The following is a 20,714-nucleotide window of genomic DNA, read 5'->3' on the forward strand; positions in this document are numbered from 1 at the left end:
TAAGTCCCTTGCTGAACACACAGGTCACATCTGCAGAGTTCTCCAGCGCCTTCTGGAGAACCAGCTCTTTGTGAAGGCTGAGAAATGTGGGTTTCATCAAAATACCATCTCCTTCCTGGGGTGTGTAATTTCAGGCGGTTCCCTTCAGATGGACCAACAGAAGGTCAAGGCGGTGGTCAAATAGCCCCAACCTTCGACTCGTTGGGAGTTGCAACGCTTCTTGGGCTTTGCTAACTTCTATCGCCGCTTCATCAGAAATTACAGTACACTGGCTGCACCATTTACTGCTCTTACCTCATCTGCTGTCAGATTCTCCTGGTCCTCTGTTGCTGAAAAAGCATTCTCTCTCTGACCTGAAGGAACATTTCACCTCTGACCCCATCCTGATTCAACCCGACACCGACCGGCAGTTCATTGTGGAGATGGATGCGTCTGACATTGGTGTAGGAGCTGTCCTCTCTCAGTGCTTGGCCAAGGATGAGAAGGTACACCCCTGCACCGCCTTCTCTCACCGCCTCCTCTCACCGCCTCATTCCCACAGAGTGGAATTATGGTGTTGGAAACCAGGAGCTGCTGGCTGTGAAGCTAGCTCTGGAGGAGTGGAGGCATTGGCTGGAGGGAGCCAAGGTGCCACTCTTAGTCTGGACTGGTCAGAAGAATCTGGAAAATATCCGTGCGGCCAACCATCTCAACTCCCATCAAGCTCATGGGTCCCTGTTTTCCTCAAGATTCGATTTTACTCTATCCTTCCATCCCGGTTCCAAGAATGGAAAACCTGATGCCCTCTCCCAAAGATTTCCTTCCTCCAAGACCCCTGAGGTCCCTGATGTCATCCTCCCTGCTCACTGTCTCGTGGGTGCAGCGCAATGAGACATTGAATCCATTGTGCAAGCTGCTCAACAGAACGATGCAGCCCCTAGTCAATGCCCCACTAACCGTGTTTATGTTCCCAGCTCTGCCTGCTCACAGGTATTGCAGTGGGGTCACTCTTCCCAGTTATCCTGTCACCCTGGAACCAAGCATACTCAGGCCTTCATCAGTCGGTGGTTCTGGTGGCCCTCCATGGGAGATGACATCTGCAACTTTGTCTCAGCCTACTCGGTCTGTGCTCAAGGCAAGAACTCTAACCGGTCACCTGATGGTCTGTTACAACCCCTGTCTTTTCCCAAGAGACCCTGGTCCCACCTTGCCCTGGATTTTGTCACCGGTCTTCCCCCATCAGATGGTAATACCACCATTCTCACAGTTATTGATCGTTTCTCTAAGTCTGTACACTTCATTCCTTTACCTGAACTCCCCTCAGCCAAAGAAACAGCCAAATTACTAGTACTCTGCCTCTCACCTGTTTCTAATTATTATTTGTATTGCTGCCACCTGTGTCTCATTGTGATCCACCTATCATCTGCCTCTGTTTATTGCTCAGTGTAGTTCAGTCCTGTGTTTTCACCTGTTTGTTGCCAGATTGTGCCAGTGAATTTTCCTGAGCATTCATATCTGTACTCTGTCCATCTGCATATTGACTTTGCCTGTTTCCCCGATTCTGGTTTTGGGATTTCTCTGGATGTTTTGATCTCTGCCTGAACTTTGATGCCAACTTTGTACCTTGGGATTTGTTACTCAATTAATATCACTGTGTGCACAGTACTGGGTCTGCGATTGGATCCCTGCTCCAGTGTCTTGACGTAAGTACACTCATACAAACTGCCTCATATAACATACAACAATTACACTATGGAAACAGGCCATCTCAGCCCTTCTAGTCCGTGCTGAACTCCTACTCTCACCTAGTCCCACCGACCTGCACTCGGTCCATAACCCTCCATTCCCTTCCTATCCATATATCTATCCAATTTAACTTTAAACAACAACATCGAACCTGCCTCAACCACTTCTGCTGGAAGCTCGTTCCACACAGCTACCACCCTCTGAGTAAAAAAACTCCCCCTCACGTTACCCCTAAACTTTTGTCCTTTAACTCTCAACTCATGTCATCTTGTTTGAATCTCCCCCACTCTCAATGGAAAAAGCCTACCCACGTCAACTCTATCAATCCCCCTCATAATCTTAAACACCTCTATCAAGTCCCCTCTCAACCTTCTATGCTCCAAAACTTAACTCTAAAAGAAAATAAATGATTAATCCAGTTTTCAGTGAGGACAGGAGTGTGCAAGTGAAGTGAAACATAGTGCAAATACAAATTTTAAATATGTAAGAACATGAAACTTCTATTTCCACCATTTCTAATGCAGATCGACTGTAAACTGACTGGAATGGTGTTATTCTTCAGTTATACAGTATTAGTATTGGTGAGTACAAATTTGGATTTTTGTGGCAAGTTTGAAAATGTATACACAATGAAGAAGGGATATCAATGTTCAGAAATGTGTTTACTTTGTAAATGTCTTGTGCATAGTTACAGAAAACCTCAAGGTATGGATCTGAACTCCACCGAGCAGCTGCATGATACCTACCCCAAATCAGCGTAACAAATGGCAAATTTGGAGAATCTTTTTAGATTGGGAAAACACCTTTTAGACAATCAAGTGTATATCCCTGTAATTAGATGCTAAGATGAATTGAAACATCTTAATTTATTAAAGCAAAATAGGATTAATGTGAAAATGGCTCAGTGGTAACCAAAATAAAAACTGAAAAATCTGAAGTCAAAATTAATCATTTCTTTTTTCCATGATGATGATATTCTGGTTACTAAAATTTCAGAAGTTTCATAGAAAGAATGAAATGAAGATCACTCACCTTGTGTGCAGTTTCAGCAAATTGCTGGGAGCTGTTCATCATTTCTGCCGTTCTTTCTTCGGCTCGGCCTAACCTCTCACCCCGTTCGTTCAAGGCTTGGCTGGCTTTTTGAACTGCACTAGTAACACTGTCTGCAGCTGAATGTAAGATACTGTTTCCTGAGGAGACAAGAGGATTTTACAATGAAATTAGATTGACTATTTAGTTTAACAATGAGCCGGCTGCAAGAGAATCATTACTTTATCATTTAGTGTAACAAAGTCACAAGTGCAGCTGAGTGAACGCTGCAAGTGTCAGTGGATGAAAACTAACATCCAAAATGTGGAAGGCAGTAGGCAAAAATACAACAATGACTCAATATTGTATGAAATCTTAACAATCATCCCAAGGAATTTTCAAAATGCAATATTTAAATAGGCAAAAAAATTGCCCAAAGCACAAGAGTCACAAAGATGAAAGGAAAAAGATGACATATTTCCAAAATGTAGGGATTCAGCTCTGATCCAAACTTCGGAGTGCTACATTAATCCTAGACTATATCACCATCAGTTCTCAATTATTTCCAGCCAAGTACCAACTCATATTATCCAGCATTCATGTTTGATCTTGACATACTTATAAGAGCTCTTCCATGATTGGCTGCAACCGTCTTCTCTAGTGCTTGTGTTCCCTGGAACAGTGATAGGATGAGATATGACATGATTAAAGGTTTCCAGTATTCCAGTTGATTTTTGTTTGACGCCCAACAGTGGTTACAGGTTGATTAGTCTGTCAATCCCATTCTCATGCTCTATCTAGGGTAATTGAATTCCATTTGAATTGGGATTATAGGACCGCATGGAGTGGAAGACAAGCAATGATCCTGCTTCTATAAACCAATTCCAACGTCAAATCCTTTTCAACAACAAATGGATGCTGGTAGCAAGATCTGGATAGATCTGAATAACAAAGACACTGACATAAGATGATGCAACAGAATACAGGTAGGCGATACAGAGCCAAGGAGTAAGTTGTTAAGAGACTTACCCTCAATATTAGCAAAACAAAAGAGCTGGTCATTGATTTTCAGGAAGCAGGGCGGAATGCATGCTCCTGCTTGTATTATTGATTTTGAAGTGGGGATGGTTCAGAACTTCAAGTTCCTAAGTATAAATATCATCAACAGTTTGTCATGGTCCAACCACTCTGAGAATAATGATCAAGAAAACATATCAGGACCACTACTTCCAAACACCGCTAAGGTAACTCAGCAGATCCTGCTCGACTCTCTCCAACTTTTACTGATGCACCATAGAAAGTATCCAATCCAGATACATCACAACATGGTAGGGCAAAGACCATAAAACAATGGAGAATTGTGAACAGCACAGTTTATCAAGAAAACCAGCTCCATCTTGACCGAGTCTACCTACACTCCCTTCTGTTTTGGGAATACAGGATGCAGGTGAGATAATCAAAGACCCCACCCTCTCCAGACGTTCTCTCTTCTCCTCTCCCACCCCCACCCCATTACATTGGGCAGAAGACATAATGCCAGGCTCAAGGACAGATTCTATTCCACTGTTCATCATTAACATACAAGACTCTTGAATGGACTGTTGTACAATAATAATGAGTGGGAACAGAGGGGCTGCAGATGACTAGTTGTGTTCCGCAGGGATCAGTGTTGGGACTGCTTCTTTTCATGTTGTATGTTAATGATTTGGCTGACAGAATTGATGACTTTGTGGCCAAGTTAATGGATGAAATGAAGATAGATGAAGGGGCAGGTGCAGTATTGTTGAAGAAGCACCAAGTCTACAAAGGACTTAGACTAATTTGGGAGAATGGGCAAAGGAGTGGCAAATGGAATATAGTCTATGGATGTGTATGGTCATGCACTTTGGTAGAAGAAATAAAAGCCTAGACTATTTTCTAAAGTGGGAGAAAATCCAAAAAATCTGAGGTGCAAAAAGATTTGGGAGTCCTTGTGCTAAATTCCCTAAAGATTAATTTGCAGGTTGAGTCAGTGGTAAGGAAGGCAAATGCAATGTTAACATTCATTTTGAGAGAACTGGAGTACAAGAGCAAGGATGTAATGCTGAGGCTTTATAAGGTGTTGGCCAGACTGCACTTGGAGCATTGTGAGCAGTTTTTGGCCTTTTATCTAAGAAAAGATGTGCTGGCATTGGAGAGGGTTAGGAGGAGGTTCATGAGAATGATGCAGAAATGAAAAGGCTAACACATGAGCTTTGAGCCCATATACACTGGGGTTTAGAAGAATGGGGGAAATCTCATCGAAACCTATGAAATATTTAAAGGCCTAGATAGAACGGATGTGGAGAGGATGTTTCCTATAGTGAGTGAGCCTAGGACTTGAGGGCTCAGCCTCAGATAGAGGGAGGTCCATTTAGAAAGGAGATGAGAAGGAATTCATTGCCACAGATGGCAATGGAGACCAAGTCAATGAAAATATTTAAAGTGAAGGTTGATAGGTTCTTGTTTAGTCAGGGCAGCAAAGCTTATGAGGAGAAGACAGGAGATTGGGGTTGAGAGGGATAATTAATTAACCATGACGGATTGGCAGAGCAGACTCGATGGGCCAAATAGCCCAACTTTGCTCCTCCTTTTTTATGGATGCTCCCTTGACTTCAGTCTATTTCATCATGGCTCATGCATCATCTTTGTCTGCCTGCATTGTAACTGTAACATTATTCCATTGTATCTCAATGCATGTGACAATAATACACCAAGTAGCACTGATCTAGAAGCTGTAAATCAGATAAAAGACTTTTCCAAACAGCTTACTATCCTCCTATGTGAAGATTTTCTAATGGATTTCATAAGTGAAGGAAGATATTCACGAACAATTTTTATCATATGTTTTAAATATATTGAGTTAATAATGAATTATCACAACATAACCTGGAAGGTAGAAGATCCATCTTAAATCATGCTTTATTTAATCAGATTTTAAAAAATGTGGCCTCCCTCAGCATAATAAAGTGTGATCATGCCAATACAATTGCAATAAAGAGTGATCTCTAAATTTAAGCCTATTAACATGAAAAGATTTAGCAAGAATAGTGATATCCACATAAATGATTAACATGCTGTCTGCAATTTCAACTGCTCATGTTATTAACAACAAAGGTGGTTTGGTAATTACACTGTCAGATTAACTAACTTTAGCCATGTTAATCTGGTATCTAAAATAAATTTATTTGCAGGCATGACCAAGACATCAAATGTAAAATTTTAAATTTGCAAAATCATTACTCTATAACTACATTAAAACGTTCAAGTTTGATTCGGGGATTTTTTTGCAAAGAAATAATATAGCAATTTTAGACGCTTTAAGCTATAAAATCAAAAGCAATGTTTAATTTTAGCAAAGTGGCCTGAATTAGAAATCTACTGATGAAGTGGAAAATACAGCCATGTGATGAAGAACTGAGCTTGAGCTTTGCATGTGGAAAGATCAATTTCTTTCTTGTTACCTTAAGGACTAATGATAACTAATTTTTTTTCTCTCTGCCTAATAGCAACAATTCTTTGGCAACCAGTACTTATGGTAAGTACTGTACGTATAATGACAAGAAAAGCTAGGAACTGCCCAATTAGTTATCCTAAAACTATTAATGTGCTCTTTTGCAACACACAGCTTCACACTTATAAAGCTTTCGAAATATTCAGCTCCACATTCAGGAACATTGTTAATTTTCTTGTTAGGTTACACTTCTGAAAAACAATTTGGACATTTTTTTCTATTACAAAGCAGTATGCTAATAAGGAATTTTCCATTCATTCTGCAGCTGCTGCATGCTCACAATCCCTACGACTCCCTTCTTCTTCCTGGACCACTTCAAAATGATGCGTCAGCATTTGGTTTGGTTGTTTTTTTTCATTGTCACGTGTACCAAGATAGAGTAAGAAACTTGCCTTGCAGACTGTTCATACAGATCAGGTCATTACACAGTGCATTGAGCTAGAATAGGTAAAACAATAACAATGCAGAATAAATTGTAAAAGACATCAAAAAAGTGCAATGCAAGTAGATGACAAAATGCAGGATCAGAGTGACATAGATTGTAAGGCCTGGAGTCTATTTTATCATACAAGAGCTCCAACTCAAGAGTTTGATAACAGTGAAAGAGAAGCTGTCTTTGAGCCTCAAAGTACGTGCTTACAGGCTTTTGTATCTTCTACCCACAATATTCAATAGAGCAACACACAGCCAACATACAACAACAAAACAAACCCTTCCCCACCCTCACCCCACAGACACAGATTGACTTCAACCCCAGGACTTCTGGGACAGGGAAGAAGAGAAAATGTCAGTGGTGGGTGGGGTCTTTGATCATACTGGCTGCTTTACTGAAGCAATGAGAACTCTGGACAACATCCATAGAGGGGAGAATGGTTTCTGTGATGCTTGAACTGTGCCCACAACTCTGCAATTCTTTGTGGCTGTGTGCAGAACAGCTGCCATACCAAGCCATTAGGCATCCAGACAGATTGCTTTCTATTGTGCATGGATAACAATTGGTATGGGTCGATGAGCCTCTTTAGCCTCCTGAGGAAGTGAAAGGATTTGTGAGCTTTGTTGGCCATGACATCAGCGTGGTTGGACCGCGACAGGCTATTGATGGTGTTCACATCTAGCAATTTGATTGTTCTTAACCTCAACACCTTTGATGTAGACAGGAGAATGTTTACTGTCCCCTTCCTGAAGTCAAAGACCAGTTCTTTTGTTTTGTTGACATTGAGGGAAAGGTTGCTGTCATGACACTATGTCACTAAGCTCTCCATCTACTTCCTGTTCTTGACTAATTGTTATTTGAGATGCTTCCCACTAAAGTGATATAATTTGCATACAGTACCTGTGGACAGATTTAGAGCAGAATCTTGCCATGCAGTCATGAGAGTACAGGGATAGGGGGCCGAGCACACAACCTTGTGTTTAGGATAATCACAGTGGAGGTGTTGCTTCCTATCCTTACTAATTATGGTCTATTGGGATTGAAGTCAAGAATCCAGTTAACGAGGAAAGCAGTGACTCCTACGGTCCAGAGTTTGGTGATGTGCTTGCTCGGAATGATAGTAATGAATGCAGTACTGTAGTCAGTAAAGTTTGATGTGGGTGCCTTTACTGTCTTGATGCTCCAGAAATGAGCGTAGGACTAGGGAGATGGCATCCTCCATAGACCTGTTTCAGCAGAAGACAAATTACAGTGGTTTGAGGTTGCCTGGAAAACTAGTGTTGATGCAAGCCATGACTAACCTCTTGATGCACTTTATGATGGTGGATGTCAGAACTATTGGGCTGTAGTATTTAAGGTGCGTTACCTTGTTTTTCTTGGACACCAGGATGATAGTGGTCTCCTTAAAGTAGGAGGATCCACAACCTGAAGCAGGAAGAGGTTAAAAATGAATACAAATACCCTTGCTAGCTGATCTGTACAGGATCTAAGGATATGGCTAGGGACACTACTTTTTATTTATTTGGAAATACAATCCAGGCCCAATGCTTTCCACAGGTTAACCCTCCAGTCCTGGGTTGAAGCTCCTAGGTTGTTGAGATCGGATATCAGAGGCCCGTTGTCTGCTAGTCTGGGTCCATGGTCTGAAGGTGGCTTGTCCTGGGGTTGAAGTCAATCTGTGTCTGTGGGGTGAGGGTGGGGAAGGGTTTGTTTTGCTGTTGTATGTTGGCTGTGTGTTGTTCTATTGAATATTGTGGGCATACTATGCTGGCCTCAGATGGCGTTGGTTGATAACACAAACAACATATTTCACTGTATGTTTCAATGTACTTGTGATTAGTAAATGAATCCACTCTGATCTAATACCTGCGACAATGACTGTAGATTCAGGTGCAAAGCAGACTATCAGCTTGACATACCCATTTCCTTCCTTTCAAAATGCACATAGAATGTGTTAAACTCATGGGGAAGTAATGCATGCTTGTTGGCAATGCTGGCCAACTTAGTTCTGTAACCCAGGGGTCCCCAACCTTTTTTGCACTGCGGACCAGTTTAATATTGACAATATTCTTGTGGGCCGGCCGACCCGGGGGGGGGGCGGGGGGGATAGGGTTGCCAACGGACAAGAGTAGCAGTCAAATACGTTGTGTTTACCCCAAGAAAGACTACAATGACTATGAAGCCTTGCGCGGGCACCAGTGCGCATGTGTGACCGTGCCGATTTTTCTCCCCCACAAATCACTTTTGGCGATTCTGCCCAAGGCGGGGGGAGTGTTAATCACGACCGGAATATAGGTGATAAGTGGCTAATACACTCAATTTCGTTTCTAAAAGGGTTTATCTAACAAATTTAATATTAAACACATAGTGCATATTTTCCTCGCATGAATATAGTGATAAGTCAATTATCAGGGGAGGACAGGGGAGCTTGAAGTAAGTGTTGAACAAACTTCCAGTAGAAGTGGCAGAAGCAGGTTCGATATTAACATTTAAAGAAAAATTGGATAGGTATATGGACAGGAAAGGAATGGAGGGTTATGGGCTGAGTGCAGGTCGGTGGGACTAGGTAAAAGTAGCATTCGGCATGGACTAGAAGGGCAGAGATGGCCTGTTTCTGTGCTGTAATTGTTATATAGTTATATAAGTCAATAGCATCATAACATTTTAAGTAACGTTTGGATATTAAACACACAGCACGTATTTTCCCCGTATGAACATATAAAATCATTGCAACACACCAATATCGCTGAATCAGTGGGAGCCCTGGGCTTGTTTCCCGGCAACAAGACGGTCCCATCGAGGGGTGATGGGAGACAGCGATACTTGAAGGAGGTTCCTTATGTCCAGTCTATTCCGCAATTTAGTTTTCGTTGCATTCATTGCAGAGATATGTTGGAAATGGGAGCAATGTTTTCAGTGCTTTAGTGGCTATCTCAGGATATTTAGCCTTGACCTTGATCCGGAATGCCAGCAGAGATGTTATGTCAAACAAACTTTTCAGCCTGCCGTCATTTGCAAGCTCGAGGAGTTGATCTCCTTCCCGCGCTGACATGGATGACGCGCGGGTAATGACCTCGTGTGTGTTCAAGCTCAACAGAGTGTGACAGGGAATGAGGAAAGGTGCAGCTGACTCATATCACCAAATCATATCGTTTCCTCAAGGCCTGGTAGCACGTGCTTTGCGGCCCGGTGGTTGGGGACCACTGCTGTAACCTATTATAGCATGTAAGCAGTGAACACAAGTTTGAACCAGCTCATTGTCCATAGACCAGCTTTCACACCAAATTTTGTCTTATAACAATTCATTTCTCTATTTTGTCCACTCTTCTCTCAAGGGAGCTTTTCCCCTCTCTAGAATTTCGGTGAGATCCAGAAGTCTTTTCTATACATTACGTAGGTATAGATTATTCATTTATAAGCCTCCAATGGCATGGCAGCACCATTCTTCTTAGGAGGCTGTGTCACTAAGCAAGACACAGATCCTATCAATACATTTATCATTTTCTTCTCCTTATCCAAGGTGTACAAATACCAATTTCCACACTGTAACACCTTTATGGATTAAGTCAGCTGATGACATGACACAGCAACTATCTTGAATGCTTCTCATTTATTCTGCTGATCCGATTTATTTTATATTAAAAAAGTATTCAGTGGGATGCAAGACTGTGAGGCTAGTCTGTATTCGAATTGCAAAGCAACACAAGCAAGGAAAAGTTATCCGAATCCATACGTATTTCACATAGAGGTAAACAGATTCAAATACAAAAGCTTTCTGCTGGCTTATCCTTTTCACAGGCAATGCAGTATCTTTCCAAGTTGCAAGTGCTGACGCCCCTTTTCCATCCAATTTATGAGATACCATCAAGTTATTCAAAATAAATTGACTGTGAAAAATTATTCCAAAGATTCATGTTTAAAAATATAAAGTGGTAGGATCTACCATTCAGCTTCAATAGACAGCCACTTAAATTTGTACAATGTAATAACATTTAGATATTAAACACCATTAAATAATTTAAGGCAATATCAATGAAGTTTTGTTCAATCAGAACAGCTGTCTGATTGTCACAGGAAATTTTAATGTACCAGGGCTTCATTAGCATTATTCCAGTGCCTATTAAAATACCAGATTCAATTGCTTTAAAATATTTGAGATGTAAATATGAAAAATACAAAATCCCATTCAGATAACAATTAACATTAGGCGTCAGCTGTTGCTTGGTTGCTAAACTTTCACGTTTGATACAGGCACACAGTTTGTAAGCCTTTCCAGGGGCTTGATATCCAAACTTCATTGATAGCCTAATGGAGTACCAAGAGAGGGTTGCACTGTTGGAGGGTGTTCCATGAAAAAGACGTCGAACTGAAAGCCCTGCTATATTCACAGATTATTTTTTTTTTTTAAACAAAGTTTCTTTTTATTCCAGATCTGGCCATCGGCAGAAAGACCAGCATTAATTGTGTTGGTGTTGATAAGCTAATGACAAGCTGCCTTCTTGAATCAAAGCAACCTTTTTGGTTCAGATGCACCTATTATGCTCTGTGTTGCCATGTTCCAGGATATAAACCCTACAAAGGATCAGCACATATTTTCAAGTCAGGTTAGTGTACATCTTGGAGGAATAGTTGTTGTTGTTTTCATGCCCCTGCTAAGCTTGTCCATCTTGCTGGTGGAAGTTCAGAGTTGGTAGCTGCTCTCAGTAGTTAGATGGGTAACTGCAGTTCATTCTCTAGATTGTACAATTACAAAAGGGGTGCTATTGGAAGCGTTCTCCCCAGTGTCTATGAATGAAAAGGAACCCATGGGACTGAACTAGATTACCCTCTGGCTGATTCTGAGAATGCGTTATAAATTAGCGGCATCATTTCTTAAAGGGACTTCACTGGATGTGGAGTGCTTCAGGCCATTCAGAGGTCATGAACTGTACTTACTCAATAGAACAAACTTCATTAAACTGTGATTTGCATCTGGTGGTGAAAGGTTTCTCTTAGATCTTAATAAATTACTTTTATATTTCACTGACTGCCACTATCTCGCTACTTTAAGTACTTGAAATTCAAACAAATGAAGCACTTCACCAGGATATCAACAACAGGGATATTGACTTGCTACTTTAATTCTTATCACGCAGTTAGTTTTTTGCAAAAAATCTAGAAACTAAAACACCTATATTTCCAATTAAGAAGTAGGGGAGATCATGGTCAGACTCATTTTACAAAAAAGTGCAAAAACTGCTTCAATTTTTATTTCATGAATAACATTTTAAATTTTAAGAAAAAACACTAGCATGCATAAGTTTACCCACATGTATGAAAAGATTTCAGTGCCCAGGTCTTTTAGCCATTCAACTGTGCTAAATTTGAATGTTGAAGTAGTTGTGTGGCCTTAGCCCCTTCGACAAATTGATTTTCTTTGGCTAACAGAATCAATACAAAATCCTTTAATAACTGAGTGCAAGTCTAGCAATGATAGATGTTTGAGGAAATTGATCTGATGGTTGTCAACACAAATATGAATGCAATACTGAAATCTGAGCTCATCAATAGCTTTAGCACAGCTGTCCCATGAGCTGGGAGCCTATTTCTAACCGCAAATGGAAAAGACAAAAAAAATTGAGCACGTGTTACATTTCTGAATACTAATGCATTCAACTTCAGTACAGCAAAATTAATTGCAAAGGAAAAATCAATGACCTGCTGCACATTTTTTAAAGTTCAAGAGTTCCCTCCTCAACCCTCTGTCATCTAACATATCAGTGCATGAAGGAGCCAGCAGATACTCAACCAGCACCCAATAATGCATGTCAAAATATCACTTAAGTGATTATGGATAGCAAAATTAATGACCTGGATATGGGGGTAGAAGGGTGTGTTGGCAAGTTTGCAGACGACACAAAGGTTGGTGGTGTTGTGGATAGTGTAGAGGATTGTCGAAGATTGCATAGAGACATTGATAGGATGCAGAAGTGGGCTGAGAAGTGGCAGATGGAGTTCAACCCGGAGAAGTGTGAGGTGGTACACTTTAGAAGGACAAACTCCAAGGCAGAGTACAAAGTAAATGGCAGGATACTTGGTAGTATGGAGGAGCAGAGGGATCTGGAGGTACATGTCCACAGATCCCTGAAAATTGCCTCACAGGTAGATAGGGTAGTTAAGAAAGCTTATGGGGTGTTAGCTTTCATAAGTCGAGGGATAGTGTTTAAGAGTCGCGAGGTAATGATGCCAGCTCTAGAAAAATCCCTTACTCACTCTTCCTTCAGTTAGTCCTGACGAAGGGTCTCGGCCTGAAACGTCGACTGCACCTCTTCCTACAGATGCTGCCTGGCCTGCTGCGCTCACCAGCAACTTTGATGTGTGTTGCTTGAATTTCCAGCATCTGCAGAATTCCTGTTGTCAGCTCTAGAAAACTCTGGTTAGGCCACACTTGGAGTACTGTGTTCAGTTCTGGTCGCCTCACTATAGGAAGGATGCGGAAGCATTGGAAAGGGTACAGAGGAGATTTACTAGGATGCTGCCTGGTTTAGAGAGCATGCATTATGATGAGAGATTAAGGGAGCTAGGGCTTTACTCTTTGGAGAGGAGGAGGATGAGAGAAGACATGAGAGAGGTATACAAGATATTAAGAGGAATACCTAGAGTGGACAGCCAGTGCCTCTTTCCCAGGGCACCACTGCTCAATACAAGAGGACATGGCTTTAAGGCAAGGGGTGGGAAGTTCAAGGGGGATATTAGAGGAAGATTTTTTACTCAGAGAGTGGTTGGTGCATGGAATGCACCACCTGAGTCAGTGGTGGAGGTAGATATACTAGTGAAACTTAAGATACTACTAGACAGGTATATGGAGGAACTTAAGATGGGGGGTTATATGGGAGGCAGGGTTTAAGGGTTGGCACAACATTGTGGGCCGAAAGGCCTGTACTGTGCTGTGCTGTACTTTTCTATGTTCTATGTTCTAAAATGCTCATGAAGCCAGATTCCTCATTATTTAAAAACATTCATAAATCTCACACTGGAGAATCTGGAGCTTGAGGTCAACCTCAGGCAGACATTCCTCTAAATAATTACAACTCATGCATTTCCTCTCACCCTCAACAATGGTTGAAGACACAAAGGAAAAACATGTTTAAGAATGCAGGAGTAATTCTATGGTGATTGCCAACTTGAAGAATTTTTACAACATAGACCATCAAACAAATTGTGCGTTGCATGCACTGCCTGATTACTTCTCTTTTGGCTGGATACTTTTTTGAAATGTTGCATTGGAAGTTTCTTTCAAATGGATACTTGACATAACTGGTCAGGTCTTGATGAAAAGCCTCTGCCCAAATCATCAACTCTTTATTCCCCTCCATAGACGCTGCTTCAGAATTCCTCCAGCATATTGTGTGTGTAAGCTCATGACAATCCTTGTAGTGCCTCGTCAAGTCTTTCTAATCATCAGGGCAGGTGGAATTTAATGCAGAAAAGTGCAAGGTGTTACACTTCGTTAGGACCAACCATGGTAGGTCTTAAACAGTGAATGGTAGGGCACTGAGGAGTGTGGTAGTGCAGTGGGATCTGGGAATACAGGTTGATAATTCATAGAAGGTAGCATCACAGGTAGATAGGGTTGTAAAGAAAGCTTTTGGCACATTGACCTTCGTTAATCAAAGTACTGAGTACAGGAGATGGGGTGTAATGTTGGAGTTGTACAAGACACTGGTGAGGTCTAGTTTGGAGTATTGTGTACAGTTTTGGTCAACTATCTACAGGAAAGATGTAAATAAGTTTGAAAGAGAACAGAGAAAATTTACAAGAATGTTGCTGGGTCTGGAGGACCTGAGTTATAAGGAAAGACTGAATAGATTAGGACTTTATTCCTTGGAACATGCAAGACTAAGAGGAGATTTGATAGAAGTATACAAAATTTTGTAGGGTATAGATAGAGTAAATGCAAGAGAACTTTTTCCACTGAGGTTAAGTGGGATGACAACCAGAGGTCATGGGTTGAAAGGTAAAAAGTTTGAGGGGAACATGAGGGAAAACTTCTTCACTCAGAGGATCTTGAGAGGGTGGAATGAGCTGTCAGCAAAAATGGCACATGTGAGCTCAAATTCAATGCTTAAGTGAGGTTTGTATAGGTACATTGATGGTAGGGGTATGGAGGGATATGGTTCTGGTGCAGGTTGATGGGAGAAGGCAGTTTAAATGGTTTTGGCATGGACTAGATGGGTGTACTTTTCTCTGATTCTATCTCAGCAGGTCAGGCAGCAGCTGTGGAGAGAGAGAGAAACCCTCATATTTTAGGTCTATGATCTTCTTATCCCCAGAACTTTACTAGAATCTCTGCAGCGAAGATGAATCAATCTTCAGGCACCCTGCCTCAAGTGAGTGTGAGGAAACGAAGAGCCAATTAAACAATGAGACTGTTTCTTTCTCTATGGGAACTGCCCAGCCTGCTGAATATTTCCATTATTGATAGATTTTAGTTGAGTATATCTGTTATCTGTCAAGTAGGGTGCCGTGCACAACCCTGATTTGATGGAGGCAGACGTGAGAAGCACGGAGGAACATCTGCTGAAACTTCTGAAATGCCTGTTTCGCTGCTGCTGCTACTGTGCGATCCAGAATCTCTGGAGGGGAAGGCCCCGAGTCCTCGGCTTTGCTTGTTGCTCAGCGGCTGGGGCGGGGTCGATGCACTCGGCAGAGATGGTGCTTGGTGTCGGAGGCTTGAAGTTTTCGGACGGACTCAGAGTCGGCTGTGGTCGGGTGCTTCCAGGGTGCTGCAGCGGCAAGTTTGCGGTGCTGGAGGTTCATGGCTGGGAGAGTTTCTTCCTTCTACCGTCTGCGTGAGATGATGGGCTATTGGGACTTAGAGACTTTTTTTTTTACCGTGCCCATGGTCTGCTCTTTATCAAATTACGGTATTGCTTTGCACTGTTGTAACTATATATTATAATTATGTGGTTTTTGTTAGTTTTAGTCTTGGTCTGTCCTGTGTTTCTGTGATATCATACTGGAGGAACATTGTATCATTTCTTAATGCATGCATTTCTAAATGACAATAAACAAGGACTGAGTGTCCTCATAATCTAATCTAATCTAATCACATGTGCAGCATTTGTAAGATAGGCTTTTCAATGAGTGACATGCTGCAAATGTGACCTGGTAAGGTATCACTTCATCTATTTCTCCACATCACTGAATAATTCAACAAGGATGACACTGTGCAGATCCAACAGTATTCCCAGCAGAGAGTCCACTACACATAAAAGGCTTCATGTGTGCATGAACTGTGAAGATATGGAGCAATACAATTAAAAATAGTGTATTAAAATAATGTGCAAAGAAAACATTAATTGTAACACATGACAAGTAAATAATATTAATTGCTATGATAATCAATTTATTCCATTCACAATGAGAGGTAAATTTAGTAAACCTATGATCGATTTCTTCTCAACCTTACTGCGGATTACTGAGAACCTGATTGGAATACATTATGTTGTACGTACATTTCAGAAATGGGCTAGTGCACACATAATAACAGCAGCATAGAATGAAGCAATTCATCCCACTGCATCTCTGCTGGCTCCTTAGAAAAATCCCAGCCAGAGTTCCATTCCCCAGCACTCTAAGGCTTTCTTGCAAATATTTGTACACTTTACTCCTGACTCAACCTCTGTGCTGGCTTTTATTATGTAGGGCATTGAAATGCCTTCACTTTTTAGCAACTTAAACATGCAAAGCCTCCACTGTAATTTTTGGAATAATAGTCACCATCTTCTGAGCTAACATAAAAAATTGGCTTTGGGTTACAATCATTCCAATTACCCAAAGTAATGATAAACTGAAGGGATTATTCTTTATAATCTTCTGAAATGTTATAGGAGTTGAAGTGATATTTTGATTTGAGAGAAACCTAATTAAGATGGAATTTTAATTATGCAACAAAATACTTACTATCTTAAACTGTTCATTATTTCAAAACTCCAGTCACTTGCCCAAAATAATGTACTGAATTCATAACCACTCTTGCTGAAATTATGCTAAAGAAAAACTGCATTTTGGAGCAGGAATCACTTTGAAAGAGCATGCATATTAAGTGCCTATTCCACAAAGAAATAGTCTGGGGATTCTATTTTAAGGGTTTTGGCTGTGTGGTGGTAGAAACATCAATGCAATACAAATTTATACCTTTCTAAGTTCCATCAGTTACATCTCAAAAAAGTATTGACACATCTTATCAATATGTCATGACATTACAAATTTCAACTATATTTCTGTGAATGCAAGCTTAATTCAGGATGTCCAGTTTAGTAACCCACACAAACAAGCCTGCTACAAAGCCAATGAGATACATTTGCTGGAGGTGAGAGTAGACAAGATAATGTGATATGTTCTAGACCTGAGACCGCAGACACACTTGGTGCTGTGGCCCCCGGGTGGATTCAATTGAGTCTGGTGAGAGAAATCTAAGATAAAAGTCAAAGGTGCCATCTGCTCCACAGTAATGAAGTATCAGGTCTTTATATTGCACATTTACCATGGTACTAGCGATCTGGTTACTGGGTCAACACCAGATGCATAATTACTATTCTCCTTCTCTTGGGATCAAGGGTGATTTAATTCCATGATGGCTCTGTGGATTCCAGGGAGCTCATGAAGCCATTAAAACTACAGACTCTTTCACAAATGAACCAGATGCAGGCGAGTAGAACAGGCAGTGGGTAGTTTGTGAGGTGGTTTCACTTCTTCCACTGCTTTCCCAGAGCTTTTGTGTTCTCCCACCACATGACCTCAATGTTCTAAATGTTCCCCCACTTTGAGTGATCACAGGCATCTTAGAGAAGGCAAATATTCACAACAGATCTGACGAGAGTCCTCAATACCCCAGCACAGCCTTGGATCAAGTACTGAACAAGGCATTTGAAGATCAAGACTTCAGCCTGGCACAAAGCTTATTGTCTACTGAGCAGCAACAAATGCTGCCCTCCTGGGACCCAGACCCCTTAAACCACAGAAACCATAGAAACTACAGCACAGAAACAGGCCTTTTGGCCTTTCTTGGCTGTGCCGAACCATTTTCTGCCTAGTCCCACTGACCTGCACACGGACCATAGTCCTCCATACACCTCCCATCCATGTATCTGTCCAATTTATTCTTAAATGTTACAAAAGAACCCGCATTTACCACCTCGTCTGGCAGCTCATTCCATACTCCCACCACTCTCTGTGTGAAGAAGCCCCCCCTAATGTTCCCTTTAAACTTTTCCCCCCTCACCCTTAACCCATGTCGTCTGGTTTTCTTCTCCCCTTGCCTCAGTGGAAAAAGCCTGCTTGCATTCACTCTATCTATACCCATCATAATTTTATATACCTCTATCAAATCTCCCCTCATTCTTCTACGCTCCAGGGAATAAAGTCCTAACCTATTCAACCTTTCTCTGTAACTGAGTTTCTCAAGTCCCGGCAACATCCTTGTAAACCTTCTCTGCACTCTTTCAACCTTATTTATATCCTTCCTGTAATTTGGTGACCAAAACTGAACACAATACTCCAGATTCGGCCTCACCAATGCCTTATACAACCTCATAACATTCCAGCTCTTCTACTCAATACTTTGATTAATAAAGGCCAATGTACCAAAAGCTCTCTTTACGACCCTATCTACCTGTGACGACACTTTTAGGGAATTTTGTATCTGTATTCCCAGATCCCTCTGTTCCACTGCACTCCTCAGTGCCTTACCATTAACCCTGTATGTTCTATGTTGGTTTGTCCTTCCAACGTGCAATACCTCACACTTGTCAGTATTAAACTCCATCTGCCATTTTTCAGCCCATTTTTCCAGCTGATCCAAGTCCCTCTGCAGGCTCTGAAAACCTTCCTCACTGTCTACTACACCTCCAATCTTTGTATCATCAGCAAACTTGCTGATCCAATTTACCACATTATCATCCAGATCATTGATATAGATGACAAATAACAATGGACCCAGCACTGATCCCTGTGGCACACCACTGGTCACAGGCCTCCACTCAGAAAAGCAATTCTCTACCACCACTCTCTGGCTTCTTCCATCGAGCCAATGTCTAATCCAATTTACCACCTCTCCATGTATACCTAGCGACTGAATTTTCCTAACTAACCTCCCATGCGGGACCTTGTCAAAGGCCTTACTGAAGTCCATGTAGACAATATCCACTGCCTTCCCTTCATCCACTTTCCTGGTAACCTCCTCGAAAAACTCCAACAGATTGGTCAAACATGACCTACCATGCACAAAGCCATGTTGACTCTCCCTAATAAGCCCCTGTCTATCCAAATGCTTGTAGATTCTGTCTCTTAGTGCTCCCTCCAATAACTTACCTACTACTGATGTTAAACTCACCGGCCTATAATTTCCCGGATTACTTTTCGATCCTTTTTTAAACAACAGAACAACATGAGCCACTCTCCAATCCTCCGGCACTTCACCCATAGACAGCGACATTTTAAATATTTCTGCCAGGGCCCCCGCAATTTCAAAACTAGTCTCCTTCAAGGTCCGAGGGAACACTCTGTCAGGTCCCGGGGATTTATCCACTTTAATTTTCCTCAAGACAGCAAGCACCTCTTCCTTTTTAATCTGTACAGTATCCATGGTCTCACTACTTGATTCCCTCAATTCCATAGATTTCATGCCAGCTTCCTTAGTAAATACAGACGCATAAAACCTATTTAAGATCTTCCCCATTTCCTTTGGTTCCGCACAAAGCCGACCACTCTGATCTTCAAGAGGACCAATTTTATCCCTTACAATCCTTTTGCTCTTAATATACTCGTAAAAGATCTTTGGATTATCCTTCACTTTGACTGCCAAGGCAACCTCATGTCTTCTTTTAGCCCTCCTGATTTCTTTCTTAAGTATTTTCTTGCACTTCTTATACTCCTCAAGCACCTGATTTACCCCCTGTTTCCTATACATTTCATACAACTCCCTCTTCTTCTTTATCAGAGTTGCAATATCCCTTGAGAACCAAGGTTCCTTATTCCTATTCACCTTGCCTTTAATCCTGACAGGAACATACAAACTCTGCACTCTCAAAATTTCCCCTTTGAAGGCTTCCCACCTATCAATCACATCTTTGCCAGAGAACAACCTGTCCCAATCCATGCTTTTTAGATCCTTTCTCATTTCTTCAAATTTGGCCTTCTTCCAGTTCAGAACCTCAACCCTAGGACCAGATCTATCCTTGTCCATGATCAAATTGAAACTAATGGTGTTATGATCACCGGAACCAAAGTGCTCCCCTACACAGTCTTCCGTCACTTGCCCTAATTCGTTACCTAACAGGAGATCCAATATTGCATCCCCTCTAGTTGGTCCCTCTATATATTGATTTAGAAAACTTTCCTGAACACATTTTACAAACTCTAAACCATCTAGACCCCTAACAGTATGGGAGTCCCAATCAATGTATGGGAAATTAAAATCCCCTACCACCACAACTTTATGTTTCCTGCAGTTGCCTGCTATCTCTCTGCAGATTTGCTCTTCCAAGTCTCGTTGACTATTGGGTGGTCTGTAATACAATCCCACTAATGTGGCCATACCTTTCCTGTTTCTCAGCTCCACCCATAAGGACTCAGTAGACAAGCCATCTAATCTGTCCTGCCTGAGCACTGCTGTAATATTTTCCCTAACAAGCAATGCTACTCCCCCACCTTTCATTCCCCTGCCTCGATCACATCTGAAACATCGGAACCCTGGAATATTAAGCTGCCAGTCCTGCCCCTCCTGTAGCCAAGTTTCACTAATTGCTACAACATCATAATTCCACATGTCAATCCACGCCCTCAACTCATCCGCCTTCCCCGCAATACTCCTAGCATTGAAATATATACACCTCAGAAGATTTTTACCATCACTCACAACCTTTCTATCAGCGGATTTGCTTAAACCTTCAACATCATTTATTTTCACCCCAGCCACACTGTCAGCTCTGGCACTCTGGTTCCCATCCCCCT

At 41.6% G+C, this 20,714-nt stretch overlaps 1 protein-coding gene across 1 annotated transcript in view; it reads right to left on the reverse strand.

The window, feature by feature from the left end:
• The window catches only part of stxbp6 (syntaxin binding protein 6 (amisyn)), a 399,500-nt gene that overhangs the window by 70,321 nt on the left and 308,465 nt on the right, over positions 1 to 20,714 (reverse strand). Inside the window, exon 5 of the mRNA XM_072279073.1 lies at positions 2,758 to 2,915. Coding sequence (XP_072135174.1) covers positions 2,758 to 2,915 — 158 coding nt within the window. The remainder of the gene's footprint in view (positions 1 to 2,757; positions 2,916 to 20,714) is intronic.

Source organism: Mobula birostris, chromosome 1 (genome assembly GCF_030028105.1).
Source record: "Mobula birostris isolate sMobBir1 chromosome 1, sMobBir1.hap1, whole genome shotgun sequence".
NCBI lineage: Eukaryota > Metazoa > Chordata > Chondrichthyes > Myliobatiformes > Myliobatidae > Mobula > Mobula birostris.